We start from the raw sequence: 18,670 nt of genomic DNA, 5'->3' as shown, positions 1-18,670 counted from the left end.
CGCAACCGAAATATTAAAATCCAGTAATATAACCGGTTCGTATATACGAACCTTGAAACGAACCGGTAAACAGTGTATGCACCTTGCTTTTGCACCAGTTGACAGCTGATGACAGCTAGCTCAAAAACCATAACATAAACAAAGGCACTCGATTATTCCCAAGCAGGAAAACGTGGTTTTGCATAGATTGCTACCAAATCGTACAAAAATGGTCAAAAAAACGAAAAGAAAACCTGCGTCGGCCGTACCGGACGAGCCACAGGCAAACGAAAGTGACAGTGCTTCCGAAGGGAACCATATAGTGCTGATAAAATCCATGAAGAAAAAGAAAAAGTTTAAAAACGTCCAGAGCAGTCTGGTGTGTGCCGTACCGGAGGAGTCACCAGCAAACGATAGTGACGCTGCGGAAAAGGACCCTGTCGAGCCAACAGAATTGCCTCGTAATAAGAAAAAGTTGAAGAAGCAGAAAAACCTCAATACAAGCGACCCTATTTCGAGCGATGAGTGCAATGAGGCAAGCATTGAGGAGGAACCGTTCGACATTTACAAGCTGCGCAATCCGCTCGAGGAGGAAGAGCACTGGCAGTTGAGGCTCGCCTTTCTGGAGAAAAACCAGCACGTGCTGTCGCCGGATGAGCTCGTTTGTCTGGCCCAGGTGTACATGAACATCGAGCTGCTGAGATGCACCTATCCGCGCGAAACCATGGAGCAGGTTAGCAAGCTGGCGGAAGGCATCGGCGGCGAGTATCATCGAAAGCGTGCCTTCATGTTGAAGCGTACATTCGTATCGGCCTCGGACGCAGCAGCCTGCAAGGTGCGAAGAGACGACCCATCAACGATTCTGAAAGCGACCGATACGCCGGTTCCGCCAAAGGAACCCCAGGACTCGTCGGATGTGCCGAGCATACCGACGTTCATATTGAATTGTCTGCGAAGCGACCTCATCATCCTGAACGATATGCGCCACACGATGCAAATGTTCAACCAGGTCAATAAAGACGGTCTACAGATGGAGGCAACTGTGCATACCGTAAACAAAGGAGTGTTCATAGGATCCGTCGTGGTTGGTGGTATAACGATCGCCAAGTCGCAGGAGTGCACCAACAAGCTTGCGATGCGAATAGTTTTGGAAAGGGCGAAGGAACGTTTATCGAAGTATTGTTACTCCGTTATAGTGAGTATGATTGGTGGTGCTGGTCGTGATAATGCACTAATGCATGTTTGCTTTTCAATTGTAGCGCAAGAAAAATGCCACCGAGGTGGAGGGCATTGAGGTCGTGTCGAAATCATCCGCCGCAAAGTCCACCAGCGAAGAACAATCCATGGAACAGGAACCCGACGCGAGCAACAAACTCGACGCGGGCAACATTGGCTTTCAGCTGTTGGCCAAGTTGGGGTGGAGTGGCGCCGGTCTGGGTGCTCGCGGTGACGGGATAGTAAACCCGATCAGTGTCGAGCAGAAGGTGGGTCGCCAAGGGCTCGGCGGGGACAGCTCGGAGGGTGCTAAGCTCGACCGGGCAGAAATCAGGAAGAAGCTGCAGGATTTACGTGACGGAAAGCTCGCGGAACATTGCATCGTGTTTAGTAACGAGTATTCGAAGGATGACAGAAAAATGATCCATGAGTAAGTGAGGCGCACGGGGAAAGGTTTAATACAATGATGGCGTTTTCATTTTTATTTCAATTCTTCCACATCTCTCTCTCTCTCTCCAGGATCGCGCGTAAACTGAGGCTCAAGTCACAAAGCCATGGAAATGAAAATCAGGGCAACCGGCGTCTAGTGGTGAGCCTACCGCCGCTGCGACCGAGCGAACTGCTCCGCAAAATTATCGTGGAGAAGGATGAGACGTTCTGCAAAATGTTCGAAGTTACGCCTCCGACCGAGCAAGAATAATTCTACATAAATAGTTTAATTTTAAGGTTTGTTGCTACTGTTACAAAATTGATAAAATAAACGAAGGGAAACGTATTTGTTTAGCGTATTTTCTGGTGTCGCTTCCGTCGATACTGTTGCTTTACCAGCCGCAACGTTTCCCTAATAAGTTCGTCCTTCGTTGGACTTCTGGTGCGTCGTCTCTTCGAGCGGGACGCATAATACCGTTCTACATCGATCACATCTTCTTCACGATCATCTGCATCATCGATTATGATGATGTCCTGTTCGTACGCTGATACTAGGGCAGGTGTAGCTTGTGCTTCTAAGGCTGGTTCCGCTTCTTGTTCTGTAGACGAGGCCAATGTTGATTCCTGTTTTGTAGCAGCATCCGGTGGTAATTCCTGTTCTGAAGCCGAGGGCAGTGTTGGTTCCTGTTCTGTAGCTCGAACAAATGGCGATTCATGTTCTTTACATGAAGTCGACGGTGATCCGTGAGCTGTGGCACAGGATGGAGTTGATTCCTTTTCTTTTGCGGGTCCTTCTTCTTTGCTGGCAGCGACACTTTCCGGTACTTCTGCACTGCTTACAGCTATCAGTTGGTCAGAAGAGTCAGTTTGTGTGCTAGCATCCGTCATGGCGGCAGCTTTAATGCTAATTTCCGGTAGCTTCGGCTTTGTCGATGGTTCGTCCCAATTGTGCCGCTCTTTGTCTTTACTCTTCCACACATCCCGTAGCACAGTAAATTCCTCAATCTTTAGCAGGCAGTAGGAGCACACGACAGACGAAAAGTCCGTCTCGTATCTGATTACGATATCCGATATTAGGGTAATGGTCTCCAGATGGGACGGGGTCAGTTCAACGCCTCCACCCAAACTAAAACAAGGCACCCATATATGGTCAGCACTATCACACAGTCGGCACCGTTTCGATGGCGACAATTGTTCCGCCGGCAGTATGACTTCCGATTTCACGATCACCTCATCCGTCCAGTCGGAATTTGCCTCGGCCGGATTGTCTACCGCATAGTCCATGGTGCGATCGTCTGGCAGTGAGGACGTTTCGGATTTTACACTATCAGCCTTTCCTATTCTTGTCATGGTAAGTTTGCTGTTTCGATGCGCCGTGTTGTTAAGGAGTGTTGCAGCTGCAAAGGCGAAGCGCCAGAATGCTTGTTAATTTGTACAGGTCATTCAATTCTTTATCGATTTACCACTCACCCTAGAGTGAAGCATTCAGTTTGATGAATCGAAACAAAGTCGGAGGATAAAATTTCGTCAATGTGTTGTGCTTTCACCAGCACTTGGGCTGTTCCACATTTGCGGAATTGGCTTCTTTTGTTTATCGTGTCATTGACATGTTGTGCAGACAACCAAGGTGTGTATAATAATCAATTACCTTTGACTAGTTTAAATGTTCGCATTTAGGTTCAAAGCGATATCGTGTGGGTAGTAATACAAATTTTGGTTTTATTTTAAGTGATTTTCTAAAAAACATCCTTTTCCATTAAAATTTGTTGTTTTGCGGTCCCGGGCAACGGTCTTGAAATTCGTTCAAAATAATTCAAGCAAATATCAAACCCGACTTCTCTGTCAAGATATTTGTTTACATTTTTGCTGTCAGTTTTGTGAATTGGAGCAAATCAGACGAACAAAGTGCTAATCAAAACACAAACACACGGTGGGGCTCGGATGCGGTGCAATCTGGCAGTGGAAATCGAAATTTCATACGTTGTACCGCCTAAAAAGGATACAGAACATTCATTGGAAATATGCACTAAAGCGTGCAAAAGTGTTTCGAACGGTCTGTGCTTTCGTTTGACGCAACGGCTTCTAACGTCCGTAGCAATCACATTAGTGTAAAAACCGACGGGAAAACGATTCATTGGTAGGACTGGTCCGAAATTTCGCAATTGAACAGAGTGAACTTTTTCGAAAGCTAATTTGTCCATCGCGCAAGCAGTTTGGTCAGTGGGTATTGTACTGCAATAATGGCGAAAATGCAGGAAAACTGGCGCGACATCATTGCCGATCGGTTGCGCGAGCGAAATAAAAACGAATCGGCACGGTTTGCCGACATCATCCATTACAGTAAGTGTCCTTGCCGAACCACCGGGCGGTTCACTGACATAGGTGGGGCGGTAAATTAGATTATGCGTACGTAGCCAATGCATCCTGCATCGGTTGCACTGCATTGCACGGCATTATTCCGCATCTGCCCGTGTGAAAGTGAAAAGAGAAAGTGACGATCGCTGATGTAATGTCTGAATGTCTTTTCGCCCCCACCGGAGTACTCTCCATATGGTTGTATTGTATTCTTTTTTTTGCGAGATTTTTTACCATCCCCTCTGTTGTTCTCTTTTCCAGACAATCGACTGTTCGATACGGCCGCCAAGCTTCGGCAGGAAAATTTGGATTTGAAAATTGATAGAAAAATACGCGACAGCGTCAATGTGAGTGGTGCGGGCGGGGGCGGCGGCACCACCTTCGGCACGGACGTAGCCACCATCACGAACGCCCAGATCCAATCGCTCGAGAAGAAAGTGCTGGCCCAGCAGGAAGAGCTGACGGATCTGCACAAACGCAAGGGCGAACATTCGCAGATGGTGATAACGCTCAACCAGAAGCTGACCGAGCTGCAGCGCCTGCTGGCCGAGAAGGAGCGGGCGCTGGCTGACCAGACGGCCCTTTGCGCTTCACTGAAGGAAGAGCTGGACGAGATGAAAGCATCACATGTTACGATTAAGGACGAATCGCTCGCATCGCAGCTGCGCGCCAACACGGCCGAGGACAAGCTGCGGGCCGTGCAGGACGAAAACACGAAGCTGCTCAACCTGCTGATGGAGTACAAGTCGCGGGACGCCGAGATCATGAACAAGGAGAACGATAAGTTTGTGAAGGAGAAGAAGGCACGCATCGAGAGCGAGCTGGAGCGGGCGATACGCGACATTCCCGGCCCGTCCTCGATCGGTGCCGATCTGGACCGGTTCGATGTGGACGGTTTGCCGGAGGGCGTAGAGTTTAAGTTCGACGCCCATGATGGGGAGGTTAATGCAGTGCGTTGGAGCCCGATTGAGCGTATCGTCGCGACCGGTGGGGCCGACCGGAAGGTGAAGCTGTGGGATGTGGGAAAAGGTACGGCCATTGGAACATTATCCTTTTTTTTAATCGGTAAACTACACAGACAGTAATTATGACCCTATTTTAGGTGTTTGTGAACAACGTGGCGTGCTGGTGGGCAGCAATCAAGGCATCAATTCGGTGGAGTTCGATACGACTGGTTCGATGATATTGGCCGCCTCGAACGACTCTGCCAGCCGCATGTGGTCGGTCGTGGATCATCGATTAAGGGTGAGCGTTCTATAACATACGTAAGAGTTCTCAAAATCTAGCCTAAAAAGAGCAAGTGCGCAAAGTTAATTTTTAAATTTATTCACTTTATTAAAATAATGTTTCACATTACAGTATAAACGTTTTCCTATCTGTTCGCTTGCCAACCGATGTCCGTTTGGTGAGGGCCACTGCTGCATAACCGTTTCCCTGCCCTGCTGGTCCGGCGGAAACGGCGCAGCAGGTGCGCGGCCTTGCGAATACATAGAAAACATATGCATATGTATTGTATGTATAAGTAGTACTTATTGCGCAATGTTTCGTTCGAATAAAAATCCGATCGCATTGCGTTGATTGATTGATTGGCCGGTTCGGTTCGATTCGGCGCCTGGCGTAAACGTTCTCTCCCTTTTTCTACTGCTTCTGCACTATCTCCAACGTTTTCCATTCTATACTAGCCTAAGGTTGTTTTACGCGCAATTAAGTTAATGTTAATTTGATTTCATTACATTTAAATTAAGTTAAATTATCATTTACGTTGTTTGACTTTAATACGGTGTTTGTGTGTCTGTTTTCTTTTTTTTGTAAATTTTTTGCCGTCTCCTTTTTTCTTCTTTCGTTTCGTTTGTTTTGCATTACTTTCGTTTTGTATTTCATGGTGTAAAGTTTAGAAATGTTTCATGGAGCAATTAATGCTTTTAGTGATTTATCGTTAAAAAAACCCTCCTAGTCGTAGAATATTACCTTTTTTTTGTGCGAAAAAACTAACGTTTTGCCAAAGCAAAAGTGTGTGTTGAAGCTATGGACATGTTGGTACGATCGGAAACATTTGTGCGCACCTTTTTTTAGTGGCAAAGACACTTGGACGCACCTTTACTATCCAGCTACTAAACTATTGTTATGTGTTTGCTTACTGTTGGCTAAGGTTAGTTGTATTGCGAATTATTGTATGCCTTCGCTCTCGGTGGCAGTTCCGTTTGCAAGGTAATACAGCAGACTGTCCACTGGGTCACATTTGTTCGTCAGTTTTTTGTTGTGTGTTCTTCTTTTGTAGAAAATATGAATATGCAGCTGAGCAAAAAAAAAAAGTAGAACGATAAGGAAAGTACAGCACTCGCTTGTATCTCGGCGCCCTGCGTACTGAGTATGATTTGTTCGCTCGCTGCTATTAAATTACAAAGGGAGGGATAGAGGCACCGCTAGACATGCCACCCTCCGCGACGCGACTGGAGAAGATTAATACGAGTGTCGGCTCACATCATGCTCACGACGCTTCAAAGAACTAATAAAAGTTAGGGATTATTGAGTAAAAATAAATTACGATAAATGCTTAAAATTAAGGCCACACATTTGCACCGGCGTTGACGGGCGCCGTAAATGAGATGAGGCTTTTTTCTTTTAGCAAAAAAAAAAAACAGCTGCCATCCTTTTTCCCTGTACTGTGTACTACTGGGTTTTGCATGCACCCAATGTGCAACTCAAATAAAAGCGTTCAGTTTCCCGGTTTCATTTGAATTACCCATTGAGCGTACTGTGATCGTTGTTACGGTGTTACGGGGGCTTTCCAAACCTCCCCCCTCCCGTCTCCAACACGATCGCCGCATAATTCACCGACGACGTACACCGGGCACGCGGGTGTGGCCTTAAAGTCCGGAGAAAAGGACAAATGGATATACACTGCGCTCGATACTACCGATAGTGGTCAATGGTTCCCCTCCTGTGTGTGTGTGTTTTTTTTTGCAATTCAAAACCTTCCAACACTCTGGACTGGAAACCGTGGGATGGGGAAGATTTAACGCATTAGGGGAAAGGGTGATCCTGCCTGTCCTACCGTTAATACTATTTAGCTTCGCATTTAGCTAGGTAAATTTTGTCTGCGTGTGTGTGTCTTTTTTTCTTCTTCTTCTTCGCAGTGAAGTCGAAACAGTTGCTACTAATTCTATCACACCGCACATACACGCACGCACACACACACACATACGTTCCATCACACGTGCACTTGCGCCAAACTATGGCGCAAAAGCGCATGGCAATGCAACCACTTACATTCACGCTGCAGTCGCTTTCGTTTCACACACATACACACACACACACAGATCAGTCTCACAAACGGAAGAAGCTTTTCTTTTGCGATTTAATTCGTAATGCCTATCACAATCACACCCCCTTCTGCATACACGCACATGCACACGCACACACATACAAACAGTCCCTACCAAACCCGTTCCCTAATTAATGTTTCCTGCTAATCGTTTGCCCTTTGCCAAAATCCCCATTTTGCTTTTTAGTTTTACAGCTCATGTTGTCCCTCTGTTGTTGTTTTTTTTATATTCTAGTCGTCCTTTTCTCCAATGTTTCTGTGTGAGTTTTTTTTTTTTTAAATTGTATGATCGTTTTTTTTCATGAAAATGGTGATAAAATGATTATTGATAGAATGATTGAATGATTTTTGTTCGTTTTTGTTTTTTTTCCATCTTCTCGACTTCTCCTTCCTTCGATCGTGTAATTGTGTGAGTTATGTGTTCGTTTGCTTAAAAAAAAGACTCCTTTACTGGAGGCACTTTACTGTTTCGAAGCACAAGAACACACACTTACGCAAGCACCGCAAGCAAAGGGATCCTTGAGTGTCCTTGAATGCGTTTCCCGGGCGGCAAATCATTAATGTGGCCGGGTTTGCGAGCGCTTAGATGAAGCGGACATTCCTGCACCCGATGGCGCGCGCCCCTTCAAATAGATTTCGTATTCGTATGTTTTTTTTTTTTAAATTTCCGTAAGTGTGTCACTGTCTACATTATGTGTGAGTGTGTCGGAAGTCTTTTTTTTGTTTCGCGCTAAAAATATTCTGCTGTTTTTTTTTCGTTTGTGTTGTTGTCAATTTTGGTGGGGTTTGTGGTTAGCGTTTGGGCGCCTGGTTTAGGCTTTTAGAAGTGCCTGCCCGCGTAACCACTGTCGTACAGCTTGCACATCGAGTCCGCCCGGCTACCGGTGAGCGTTGGGGTCGGCACAACGGACGAGCCCATCGAGGCGTTCTCGAACTGGCGCTGCTTTCGGCGACGCTGCCACAGATAGGTCCAGATGGCAATGACGGCCAGCTGGCCGAGCAGGAACACGGCACCGGCAACGATCAGACCTGCGGAAGAAAAAACGGGCACGTTAGCATTGGGCTCCAATCGATCGATCGTGCGTGCATACTTACCCAATCCGTTCACGCAGATGCCCTGGCCATCGTTGGCAACGAACACGGTTTCGCTGCTGCTGAGCTTCGGTTTAGCGCCCTGCTGCTTCTCGAACCCGAACTTGTCGGTGATCTGAATCGACTGCACCAGCAGCATATCGTCCTGCGGCGCTTGGCGTGTTGTCTCGCGGCGGTGGCGTGCGACCGCCTCCAGCACCGCGCTCGTCGTCGCGTTCACCGAGCGCCGCTTGCGCCCGTACGACACCATCGAGCGCAGCTCGCCACCGAAATCGTCCTGATCGCACTGAACCGGCTCGCAGGTCGGCATGCACGGTGTGACGAGCGCCCGGAACTGTACCATCTCCGAGGACGGGAACTTGAACGCGTCGAAGTGCGACAGCAGTATCTTGCCCGAGCTGGCACTCTTGTAGATCGGGCCCATGATGAAGTGGTCGGTCGGGCAGCCGCGCGCATCGATCAGCGTAATCTCGCTGCTGTCCACGCCGTCCATCGCGACCAGCTCGCGGACAAAGATCTCGTACGGGGACTGCGGGTCCAGGATCTCGAAGCGCAGCGCCAGGGGATCGCCGACCTCGGCCGTGCGCATCATCTCGCTGCCGTCGCGCGTCGTAATCTTCATCACCACGTTCGGCGAGTCGACGACGACCTCCTCCGACAGGGCCGGCTCGATATCGCCCGTCACATCCAGATCGACATCGTTCGAGACGGTCTTGTTGGTCAGATCGTACTGGCAGGTGACGGCCAGCCCCAGATCGCTCGACGTCACGATCGTGTCGTGGTGCTGGATGACCACATCGTTCAGGTAGCGGCCGAGCCCGTTCTGGCGCACGTTACAGTCAATGTCCTGGTAGCCCATGCGCAGCTCAAACTCGAGCGAGCTCTTCACGTCGACCGAGCACGAGTTCGGCGAACCCTTGGCGTACACCTTGCCGTCGAACAGCTTGGAGGTGCGGATCTTGGCAATCATGTCGCCGGCGCGGCACTCAATCGACACGTTGTAGCAGGAGGACAGCTCGTACGTGGCCGCTTCCGGCACGTCCAGGTAGGGATCCTGAATGTCGGACAGCGTGGCGCGGCTGTGGTGGGACAGGCGGCACACCATATCGCCGGTATCTCCGTAGTCGTACGAGTGGCAGCGGTACGGCGAGCTCAGGCACAGCTCTCGGCACTCATCCACGCTGGCTACGTCCTGGTAGACCGAGTCGACCGTCTTCAAGATGCGGCCGGACAGGCGCTTGAACTCGCACAGCTTCGTCGGCTCCTCCGCGCAGTTGTTCTCCAGGTAGTCGGCACCGTCGTTCGTCTGGAAGGCGGACGAGCCGGCCAGCGTGATGCGGTCCATATCGGACAGCTCGCAAGTCATCGTGGTCTGGTAGAAGTTGGCCGAGCTGGAATGGGAGGGCGGGAAAAAACAAAAGCGCGGATTAGAATCGTGGCGCCTTGCAATGGAAGTAATCGTAAGTGGAGCAAGGAATTGCAGTGATGCACTCTCCCACTAGAAAGCAAACGACCGGAATGCAAATGGTGTTGTGTTCGTTCATCAAGCAATCAAGCAATTGGTGGCACTGCGAAGGAGGTCGAAGATAGTGATCGGGTAATGCACGGGGCAGCTCGACACTCTCGACACCTCACGCTGTGGCGATTGGGGATGTCATATTCAAATCGGTTAAATCTTGCCATCCCCAATCGCCATCCGTAATGCATACAGTGCCCTACATCTGCGGCGAAGGTACAGAACCGGGAAAAGGGCAGATGGCCATTTAACGATCCTAACGGGGTATGAATTCTAGTACAGGGGACCACCACCGTACGTGGTGGTGGCGCAAAGCACCTCGAGTAAGACCCTGGTCTCATCTGCGGGACTTGGTGCAGCGGTGTTGTTGTCGCACTGTAACCAGCTAGTAATTATAATAATTGATCAATTTACATCGATAGTGCTGGTCCAGTCCGGCTGGTGCCTACCTACACTACCGATCTGGGCTAGAAGAAGCTAGCGTCGTTTTTGAAGTCTGGAGTTTGAAGTTTGGAATATGTTTCCGGGTTACGATCGTTGGTCGTCGATTACTTTGGAGGTTCGGCGTTGAAACAGATTTAAATAACAAAATAGTGTCTATCCCTGTTCACTCCGTGTGTGTGTGTGTCTGTGTGATTGAGCATCCAGACGAGGCCAGCGAGCGTAAGAGTAAGAGTTCGACCCATAGCCGGAAGGTGGCCGCCACCAAGCGAAACTGGAGCGAAGCAAATTGTTTGGTACAAGTATGTCGCCACGTCCAGCGGCGTCCGTTATTGTGCGGTCGTCACCGTCTTCATCGTCAGGTTGAAAAGCAAACAACCAAACCGCCTTCTGATCTTCTGATCTAGGTCTGCGGTTTTTCGGCTGCTTTCCATTTCACCAGCGAGTCTTTGCCCTCTACTGCTATTCTCTGGCAATTCTTCTTCCGGTGGCTTTCGTGTTTCGCTCACTTTTCACTGTCTAGTCCATCATCAGTGCCACGATGGCTCTCGGCTGGCGAAAGGTACGTTTGTGTCACTGTGGCATAGGCGCAGCTCAGCTAATGGAGTCATTCCCCTTGGGCAGAATGCGTAAATCGGAACTCCCTGTTCGGCTTTTGAAGCTGCTGTGAACGCTGCTGCGCGAAGGTTGCAATTTTTCTGCTCCGATAAAAAAAAAGCTGACCATTAATTTATTCCCAACGTTCAAAGTCTCTTCCGAGTCAAGAATCGGACCAGCAGCAGCAACAAAGCAGAAAAGGTATAAAATGATTCCAAATTGAGAATCATTCGCTTTTCTACCACCGTAGTGGAGCTGCCGAAATGGCTTTTCGGGATTTCGTGATAAAAATGACCCGGAAAAACGAGTTTTACGTTTACGTGCCATAATCGCTTTTTTGTTGTTGTTTGTTGTTGGTTCGGATCGTTTTGGGACGTTTTTTCCACCCTTTCTTTTACGTTCGTATGCTTTTCTGTTTCTCGACGTCCTCGAACAGGTCCACCGGCTTCAGAGTCTGGCGGGATATACGGGAGACTTAATTGAAAGCAGAGAACGAAACGTAAGAACAAACTTTTCGAAACAAACAGAAAACCGCAATCTTGTATGAGTGTGTGTTTCAATCAGATGTGGTGAAGGGGCCATTCGGAATGATACTCTCTTCCCCTTCCCCCCTCTCCTCCCCACCCGCCTAGCTGAGGTCATTGATCAATCGCACTAAGCGCGGAAACGGCGTGTGATCGCGATCGCACGCAGCGACATGTTTGGCTATAGAGCTGCGGCCCCCTGCTGTGTGTGTGTGTTATGATGCTTTCCCATTTCCCGTCCCACAAATGTGTTGCCATGATAACGTGCTTTTGATTTGCTCAATTATGCTAGCCATATTTTAGACTCCAAAAGAAGGATCTAATGTTGTTGGACTGTCATCTATCTTATCGCTTTTTCGGCATGGCAGAAGAAACACTGCGATGTGGAACCATCTAATCGGTGGCAAGCATGGCCGATCGGGGTGATGTGATGAAAAAAAGGAAAGGGAAAACACATAAAAATGCGGCAACCTAGGAGGACGACCACCGCACGCAAGTCGTGGTTTCACCGGGCCGGGTGATTGGGTTTGTGGTGACGGACCCCGGTAATCGGCCATCCGAGAGAAGGTCATCGAACCGGAACGTCCTTGAGGAGGGAGGTGGAGGGTGGAAGGAGAAAGGTGTAGAGCAATAACAATAATATAAACGCTTGTTAGAGAGCCCACCGGACATGATAATAATGACACTAGCGCCGGTGGCTGGTGCGTGAATTGAGCTGTTTTGGGTGAAGATAGTTGGGCGTCGGTGGGATACTGCATACTGCCACCGCCAGACTTCTCCCCAAGTGGCTGATGACATCTCTGCCAATGCCGTGCCGCGTGTTCCGGTGGTTTGCGTTTGATGATTGATGAGCGAACGACGGATCTCCCCGCGCACTGTCGGGGGAGGCGGTGGCAACACTCCCGAATCGATGCTACAATAGCACAGTACGTCAAGCAGAGCAGGCGCGTCGCCGTGCACACGGTAGCGTGGAGGAACGCGCGACCCTGGATGGATGGATCGATCGATCGACAGTGAACCTTTCCTGACGTCGCGTGGTCGCACTATTCATACGTTTTGCGCGCCAACAGCATTCCACCGACCGATCAGGCTGAGGCAGTGAGTGCCTCACTGCACACCATCGTGAACGATTTGTTCGCTGTCATGTAACGGAGGTACGGATAAAGATAGAGCAGTGGATTACCATTCGGTTCGGCGCGGCTCGTTCCTGTTTGCTGATCGCAGTAATTGGCGATCATTAGAGTCGCGGTCGTGTTGTCGCGAACGTCTGCTCGATTTTGTCGCGAACCCGTGAAGCCCAACCCGAAAGGGGCGTGCGAGAGAGAAAGAGAGTGAGGCTCGTTTAAGGGTGCACACGGGCGTGCACCATCACAAGTCAAGCTTTCCAGCAGGCCAGAAGAAGCTGTTGAATATCAGCGCGGTCAGCACGGTACACACACACACACAGGGGAAGCTCCAGAATGCCCTGCGCGCAGGCCGGTGCAAAGCTTAACAAGCCCCACCGGTGCTTTATTAAATCAAAAATGGCTTTCAATGGGCGTTTTGTGCAAGGAAAGGAAGAAGGCCTGCCTGCTTTGCCCGGTAGAATCGGTTCCGATTCGGGGGGATGAGCGGGCGGAGGGGGGGGGTGCAGGCATGTGCCGCGATAGGCAATAATAATAGGGTACGGGGCGAAACACATCCGGGGCGAAAGATAGTTTTGTACTTGTTATTACTTTTATCCGACTTCCACAGTATTTGCCTTCGTGGTGCGCGAGCCCGCGTGGTGCTGCTGCACCTCGGCGGTACCAAATCAAGCGAGCCAGCATGCACACACACACGCCACGAGAGCTCTCAAGAGTTTCATAAGCGCATTGACAAAAGGGCGCAACAAGAGCTGGTCGGGGTTTCTCGCTCGCCCATCGCACAAGTCTCCACCGCCCTGTCGGGAGCACAAATTGGAGAAAAGTCAAGCGCAGAGCGCGATTCTTATCAGTGAAAGGAGTATGTGTGTGTGCTTGTGTGTCTGTCTGTAAGGTCTATAGAGTGCACCCCATAATGGTGCGCGCGCGTTCGTAGCGATCTTTCCACGCCTTCAGCCTAACAATGCGGCGAAAGATGTCCTCCGCCTGGTAGTTGCGCTTTTGTTGCGCGACCCGTTGCTAGTACCCCAGTTGTTTGCCGATGTGCCAGGGTTCGGCTCGAAACATTCTGAATTTCGCTGTGCTTCTTCCTGCTGCTCTCGCCGGGGCATCTCGTGCTTGCCCCGTTTCCGGCATTCCGGAGGGCGGCCGAGGTTCTATACCGGGTGGGTAAGGGTCGAGGGTTCAAATAGTAATTGTTTCCCTCTATGCTGCTATCGTCTAACAATAATGATATAGTACAAGCTTCCTAGCCGCTTGCCGCGATCCTCCGATCCTTTTCCATTATTGGTTTGCGCTTAACCCGTGCTCCACCCGGCAGAGGTTGATGGACCCCTCGTGTGCATCGATGTTAGTTCTTCTCTTGCCCGTTTTTTTTTGGTTTATTGCTTCCCGAACCAACTGCCCTGAACGGGAAATGTGGTGTGTGTTGCGCAAGTGGGTTCGTCGTTTCGCGATCGCCACGGTTTTCCAAACACGACTAGATTTTGCGCAAGGTGTGTACGCCTGCGACTAAGCGCATGAACCTTTTGTTGAGGGTGTTTTTTCTCTCTCTCTCAATCCCCCCCCCCCTTGTTTGCACCGATCGCATCACAAAGCCAAAGGGAAGAATATAATTAACAGGTTGTTATGGATTCCTTTTGCTGAAAGAGGGCTCGAGAATAGGTTGGCTAAACTCCCTGTAGTGGGTAAGCATTGACGCAGCTTCTTGCGTCTAGAATGGGATCGTACAATTACGATCCAACAGGCGGCACCATCAGTGTGTGTGTGTGTGTGAGTGATCCATTTTGTACTAATAAGACAAGCACCATCACCATCCCCGTTCGGAAGGGATGGCGAAATTCAAGGCACAGGTTGTTGTACCACTACTTGGGTGCCTTCCTTCAGTCCCCTCCCCGGCCCGGGCACGATCCAACCGTCGGATGGATGGCACGTCCGGTGCCGATGGACGATCGCGTTGTGCAACGGTTGTGTGGGAGAAGGAGGGAGCGAGTAATTGGAATGTCAGCAGAATCACTCCCATCCATGCTGAGCGGTTTGGACAACATCTACCGAACTGCTCTCGATGGTTATCTGGCAACTGAACACCATCACCGTACCATGTCGCACACCGTACACCATTACTGCACACGTTGGGGCTGATCATCGTGGTCGCGGTGACCTTAGCGGTTCGTCGTGGCGGCAGAAGACAGTGCCAGCGGAGACGTATCTCCGTAATCGGTCCGGGTTGATCTTTTCTGCTAATCCTACGCTACATGCAGTGCGATTGAGATCGCTACAAACGATCAAGCATATGTGTGTGTGTGTGTTCTCTAATCCTAACCATAAATTGCTTGCTTGCCTCCTTTGGGAAGACGTACCAGGGGAAGGTTGTTTGCAACTTAATTGAGCGCCTCCAAAGGGTCGTTGGAGCGATTTATGAAAAAAATGTCACTCCACGATCGTGCCAGACACTTTGCGCAAGCATTTTGGCACTTTCTGCCCGGTTCTCCCTTGTTAGTGAAGCTGTCGGATGTTGTCGGATGGTACAACAAACGCGAGCCCGGCTTACTGGTACGCAAAGACAAACAGCTCCGAATGGGGCAATGTTTTATTTAATCTCTCTCTCTCCCTTTGTAGCGCTGGGAGACGCAATTAATTCACTTGTCATAAGAAATTGATGCTTAAAGTGTGTGTGTGTGCGTGTTTGTGGAGTGTCACCTTGAGGGTCAACATTGCTCGAATTGTTGTGTTATCACATGTTCGTGGAATTTGTTATGCTCCAAATGCGAAGTACGCTTTAGATAACGATCGCCCATAAACGTTGCTAGGTATGGTGTTGCGAAATCAGATCCTTCTTCCTTTCAGCATAAGCGGACACCAACAGCAGTAAAATACACCACAACGCCGCTCAAATGACGAAACGAGTGGCGAAAGCTGAGCCCACCCGTTGTTGGCGCAAATTTAATGCCCAGCACCGTCCGGCCCAAGAACGTGTGTGTTTGGTCTTTGGCACCGTAAGCTATAAATCAGTCTCGCAAAACGTGGCGCACAACCGGGCGAAAGGGCGATCCCCGTTTGTGCAGGTGTAATCGCCGGGTCTCTGCCCTACATCGCGCGCCCTCTGTCAAGCGAGAATGAATGCTAATTATCTCTTCTGCGTCGTGGGTAAGGAAATAAAAAGAAAAGCGGCACGAAAAAGCATGATTAGTTCGTTTCGCAGCACAAGGATTATCACGGCCATGTGTGGTGTGTGTGTGTTTGGTTGCAAGCCAAGCCACACGTTCGCTGTTCGCGTGTGTGATCCAGTTCCAGGCAGGAGCATGCAGTAATTAATTTACCAACCATCTCGTCCGAGTACATGGGCCATTAGCGCGGACGGTATTTATTTCCCATTGCTAAGCACGCGCGCGTACTACGCCGGCAATAGTTAAAAGGGATGGATTCTTTATTACGCAAATAAACAGACAGGCCAACTACCGTGGTCCAGTTCAGTGTCCCATCCTAGGGAGGTTTTCCTCTTGCCTGGATCAGGGAAGAAAAAACCCACGTGTGCTGCCCATCAGCTTGATCCAATTTCTAATCGGCAACGGCAACATTATTGCCACGCCGAGTGGGACACTTTGGAACAACGCTCCTCACATACACGCCATATATTACCGGGCAGCAGCAGCCGGGCATTAGCGCAAAAGCAAAGTAACACAGCAACAAACACCGGCAGCATAAATAATGAATAATTGTAATTGAGTAATCAAAAGCCCTTCGGCCGCCGTCCGCGGTGGTGGAATCGAGGTTGGTACCGAGCAAACCGGGGCTTACTGGGTGAATACTACCAGCCACAGCCCCAGCCCCGGTATTCCACCCGTAATTGGGTCAATCGAAAATGATGTTCAGATTTCTACGCGCCGCCCGGTTTTCCCCCCTATGAAACCCCAAGCGCTCTAAACTACTGCTAACGGATTGTTCACCCCCGGTGCGGTGGATGAGATGAGATGTTTTGCGCGCCAGTTCCAGTGCCGAAGGATCGTCGACACAGCTGGGCACCTATTTCATTAACACCTTCTCTTTCCGCGCGCGCGCGCACGGTCTCTTGCGTTACAGTATTTTCCCGTTTTGGTGGGCGCAAACCACGGCGCAGTAAGGGGAAGCAACCGGCGAACCGGTGTCGGTATCGATCGTGCGCACGGACTGTGGATCGGTGTTCTTGCCCGATGCGCGTGAATACAGTTACAGCGGATTCTCTTGGGCGAGAAAGGTGGGTTGGTAGGCTGCATGTATATATGGGAACCAGTTACAAGGTCGATATGTATGCGAACATCTGGCCACGATGGTAGGGCAAAGTGAGGCATAAGATGCTGTTGCGCACAACCAGATCCCTATACCTATCGCACCATAGCCGTAAGTTGGCGTTGTTGACGGAAATTTGCCTTTTATAGGGAGAGAAGTTTTGTATTTCCTCGGAAGCTGCCCACGAAGCGTAAATGTATTCCACGTTTTTGCGCTATACACTTCACCCCCGCAGGCCAAAACGGTGCCAATAAACGTGTCCTATCCAGTTGACGGGAAGACATGGGGCTGGAAAAGGTGATCGAAGAATTGGGTTGCGGGATGCATATAATTTCACCCCAATGTCAATTGTAAATTTCCAACCGGGACTCCCTCTTTTCTTTATTTGATCGTAGCAGCAGAAGGTCGAAAGTATCTGACGGAACCGCACGAAAGCACCTACCAGCTCCTACCATCAGCGCACGGAAGCTACCTGCACATCACACACTGCTCCCCATTTATGCTAATAAGACCGTTCCGCGAAGACGATTGGAATAAATCTTTCAATCTTGCAACGGCAGGGCGCACTCTCGTTTGGCGTGCAATCGTGCAGAGAGTGATGGAGTGAGCCCCCCAGCGGGTGAGCCGCTGAAACCGGATCGATCGTATCGGTGCAGGTTCGGGGCCGCAGCAGTGTCCTGCTGGATCGGTCGATTTGCTGCAACAATAGATGGCGGCACCAAACACTTAAACGCGCGCAACGGTTCGATTGTGTGTACTTGCGAGGTGAGGCGATAGAGAGAGCGAGAGCGAGGATCGATCAATCGCAATATCGCAATGACAGTCGGGACATGATTTATGTTTGGCAAAAGCACACCCGGGGATGGTGGTGATGATGCTTTGCTAAACACAGCTCGAACCCGGGGCGGCTGGTGGGCGGCCGGATCATTAAGGAACAATTTTCGCACACTCGCGTGGAGAAGTGGTTGCCATCCTGCACTCTCTGCTCAGCGTGTGTGTGTGTGTGCTGCCGTGATACGTGAATGATACGGCGTCGATCGCGGCTACAGCGACGGTCACGCAATTTGGCGCCAACCGCGGCCGGCAACGATCGCACACACGCCGTAGGTGGTAGGTGGAAAAACATCCCCGGAGAACCCTTTTTCTCGGCATCGTGCCCTTTGTGCCGATCGACAATGCCCGTGTAGAAGCGATAACGATACAAGAATAAGAAAAAAAGGTGGCAATCTCCAACCAATCCCGGCCCGTTTTACCGTTGTTGACAACCGTTTGACTAGCGTTAAGAATGAAAGGCAGCAGCATCCGTAGCAGTTTCATCCCAAAAAAAAACAATGTGGCGTGCTTTTTCCCGTACACAAACGCGCCCAGTCTCCTCTCTCTCTCCGGAGAAGTGACAGTTTATCGTTTTTTTTTTTAAACGATTGCCCACCGGTACCGCAACAACGGCGCGCGGTGTTCGCGGGCAAATAATATGACAGCGCTGGTACGCGAGGAACCGCGTTGCATGCGGTCCGTGCAGATCAGAGAGCCCGCGGGGCCGCCGGACAGTTTCACTGTCACTGTTTGTCGGTTGTTTCGCACGGCAATCGATCGACAGCACGCGGAGCGCGGACACACGGCAACACAACGCGGCCGCCCTCCGAGCATCCCGCAAAAACGGGCTCCAAGGGAAATTCTTAGCAAATTCTATCGCTCCTTCCCGTAAGTGCTTGTGTGTGTGTGTGTGTGTGCTCATGTGATGGATTCCATCTTTTTAATTGGACTTTCTACGCTTCCAGCCCCATCCCCGCTCGTGTGTGTTTGTGTGTGG

The 18,670-nt window shown here is 50.1% G+C and overlaps 4 protein-coding genes across 6 annotated transcripts in view; 2 read left to right on the top strand and 2 right to left on the bottom strand.

The window, feature by feature from the left end:
* The first annotated feature begins 118 nt into the window (after positions 1-118).
* Positions 119-1,969, top strand: LOC120896209. Its single transcript, XM_040300172.1, has 3 exons — positions 119-1,174; positions 1,239-1,624; positions 1,714-1,969. Exons 1-3 carry the CDS (start codon positions 209-211, stop codon positions 1,892-1,894), a joined length of 1,533 nt encoding a protein of 510 aa, XP_040156106.1. The 5' UTR covers positions 119-208; the 3' UTR covers positions 1,895-1,969.
* Positions 1,649-3,214, bottom strand: LOC120896210. The gene is made up of 2 exons (XM_040300174.1): positions 3,094-3,214; positions 1,649-3,020 (listed from the first exon to the last, which is right to left on the bottom strand). Exon 2 carries the CDS (start codon positions 2,971-2,973, stop codon positions 1,975-1,977), a length of 999 nt encoding a protein of 332 aa, XP_040156108.1. The 5' UTR covers positions 2,974-3,020; positions 3,094-3,214; the 3' UTR covers positions 1,649-1,974.
* Positions 3,215-3,526: 312 nt separating this feature from the next.
* The window catches only part of LOC120903778 (autophagy-related protein 16-1), a 249,551-nt gene continuing 234,407 nt past the window's right edge, over positions 3,527-18,670 (top strand). For both annotated transcript variants that reach the window (XM_040313399.1, XM_040313391.1), the window contains exons 1-3: positions 3,527-3,963; positions 4,240-5,007; positions 5,081-5,223. In XM_040313399.1, coding sequence (XP_040169333.1) covers positions 3,864-3,963; positions 4,240-5,007; positions 5,081-5,223 — 1,011 coding nt within the window. In that variant the 5' untranslated portion in view covers positions 3,527-3,863. The remainder of the gene's footprint in view (positions 3,964-4,239; positions 5,008-5,080; positions 5,224-18,670) is intronic.
* The window catches only part of LOC120903762, a 91,676-nt gene continuing 78,294 nt past the window's right edge, over positions 5,289-18,670 (bottom strand). For both annotated transcript variants that reach the window (XM_040313379.1, XM_040313371.1), the window contains 2 exons: positions 8,399-9,786; positions 5,289-8,332 (listed from right to left, as the gene is read on the bottom strand). In XM_040313379.1, coding sequence (XP_040169313.1) covers positions 8,124-8,332; positions 8,399-9,786 — 1,597 coding nt within the window. In that variant the 3' untranslated portion in view covers positions 5,289-8,123. The remainder of the gene's footprint in view (positions 8,333-8,398; positions 9,787-18,670) is intronic.

This window comes from Anopheles arabiensis, chromosome 2 (genome assembly GCF_016920715.1).
Source record: "Anopheles arabiensis isolate DONGOLA chromosome 2, AaraD3, whole genome shotgun sequence".
NCBI classification, from domain to species: Eukaryota; Metazoa; Arthropoda; class Insecta; order Diptera; family Culicidae; genus Anopheles; species Anopheles arabiensis.
Note: the sequence above shows the minus strand (reverse complement) of the source record. Positions and strands in the feature narration are given on the sequence as shown.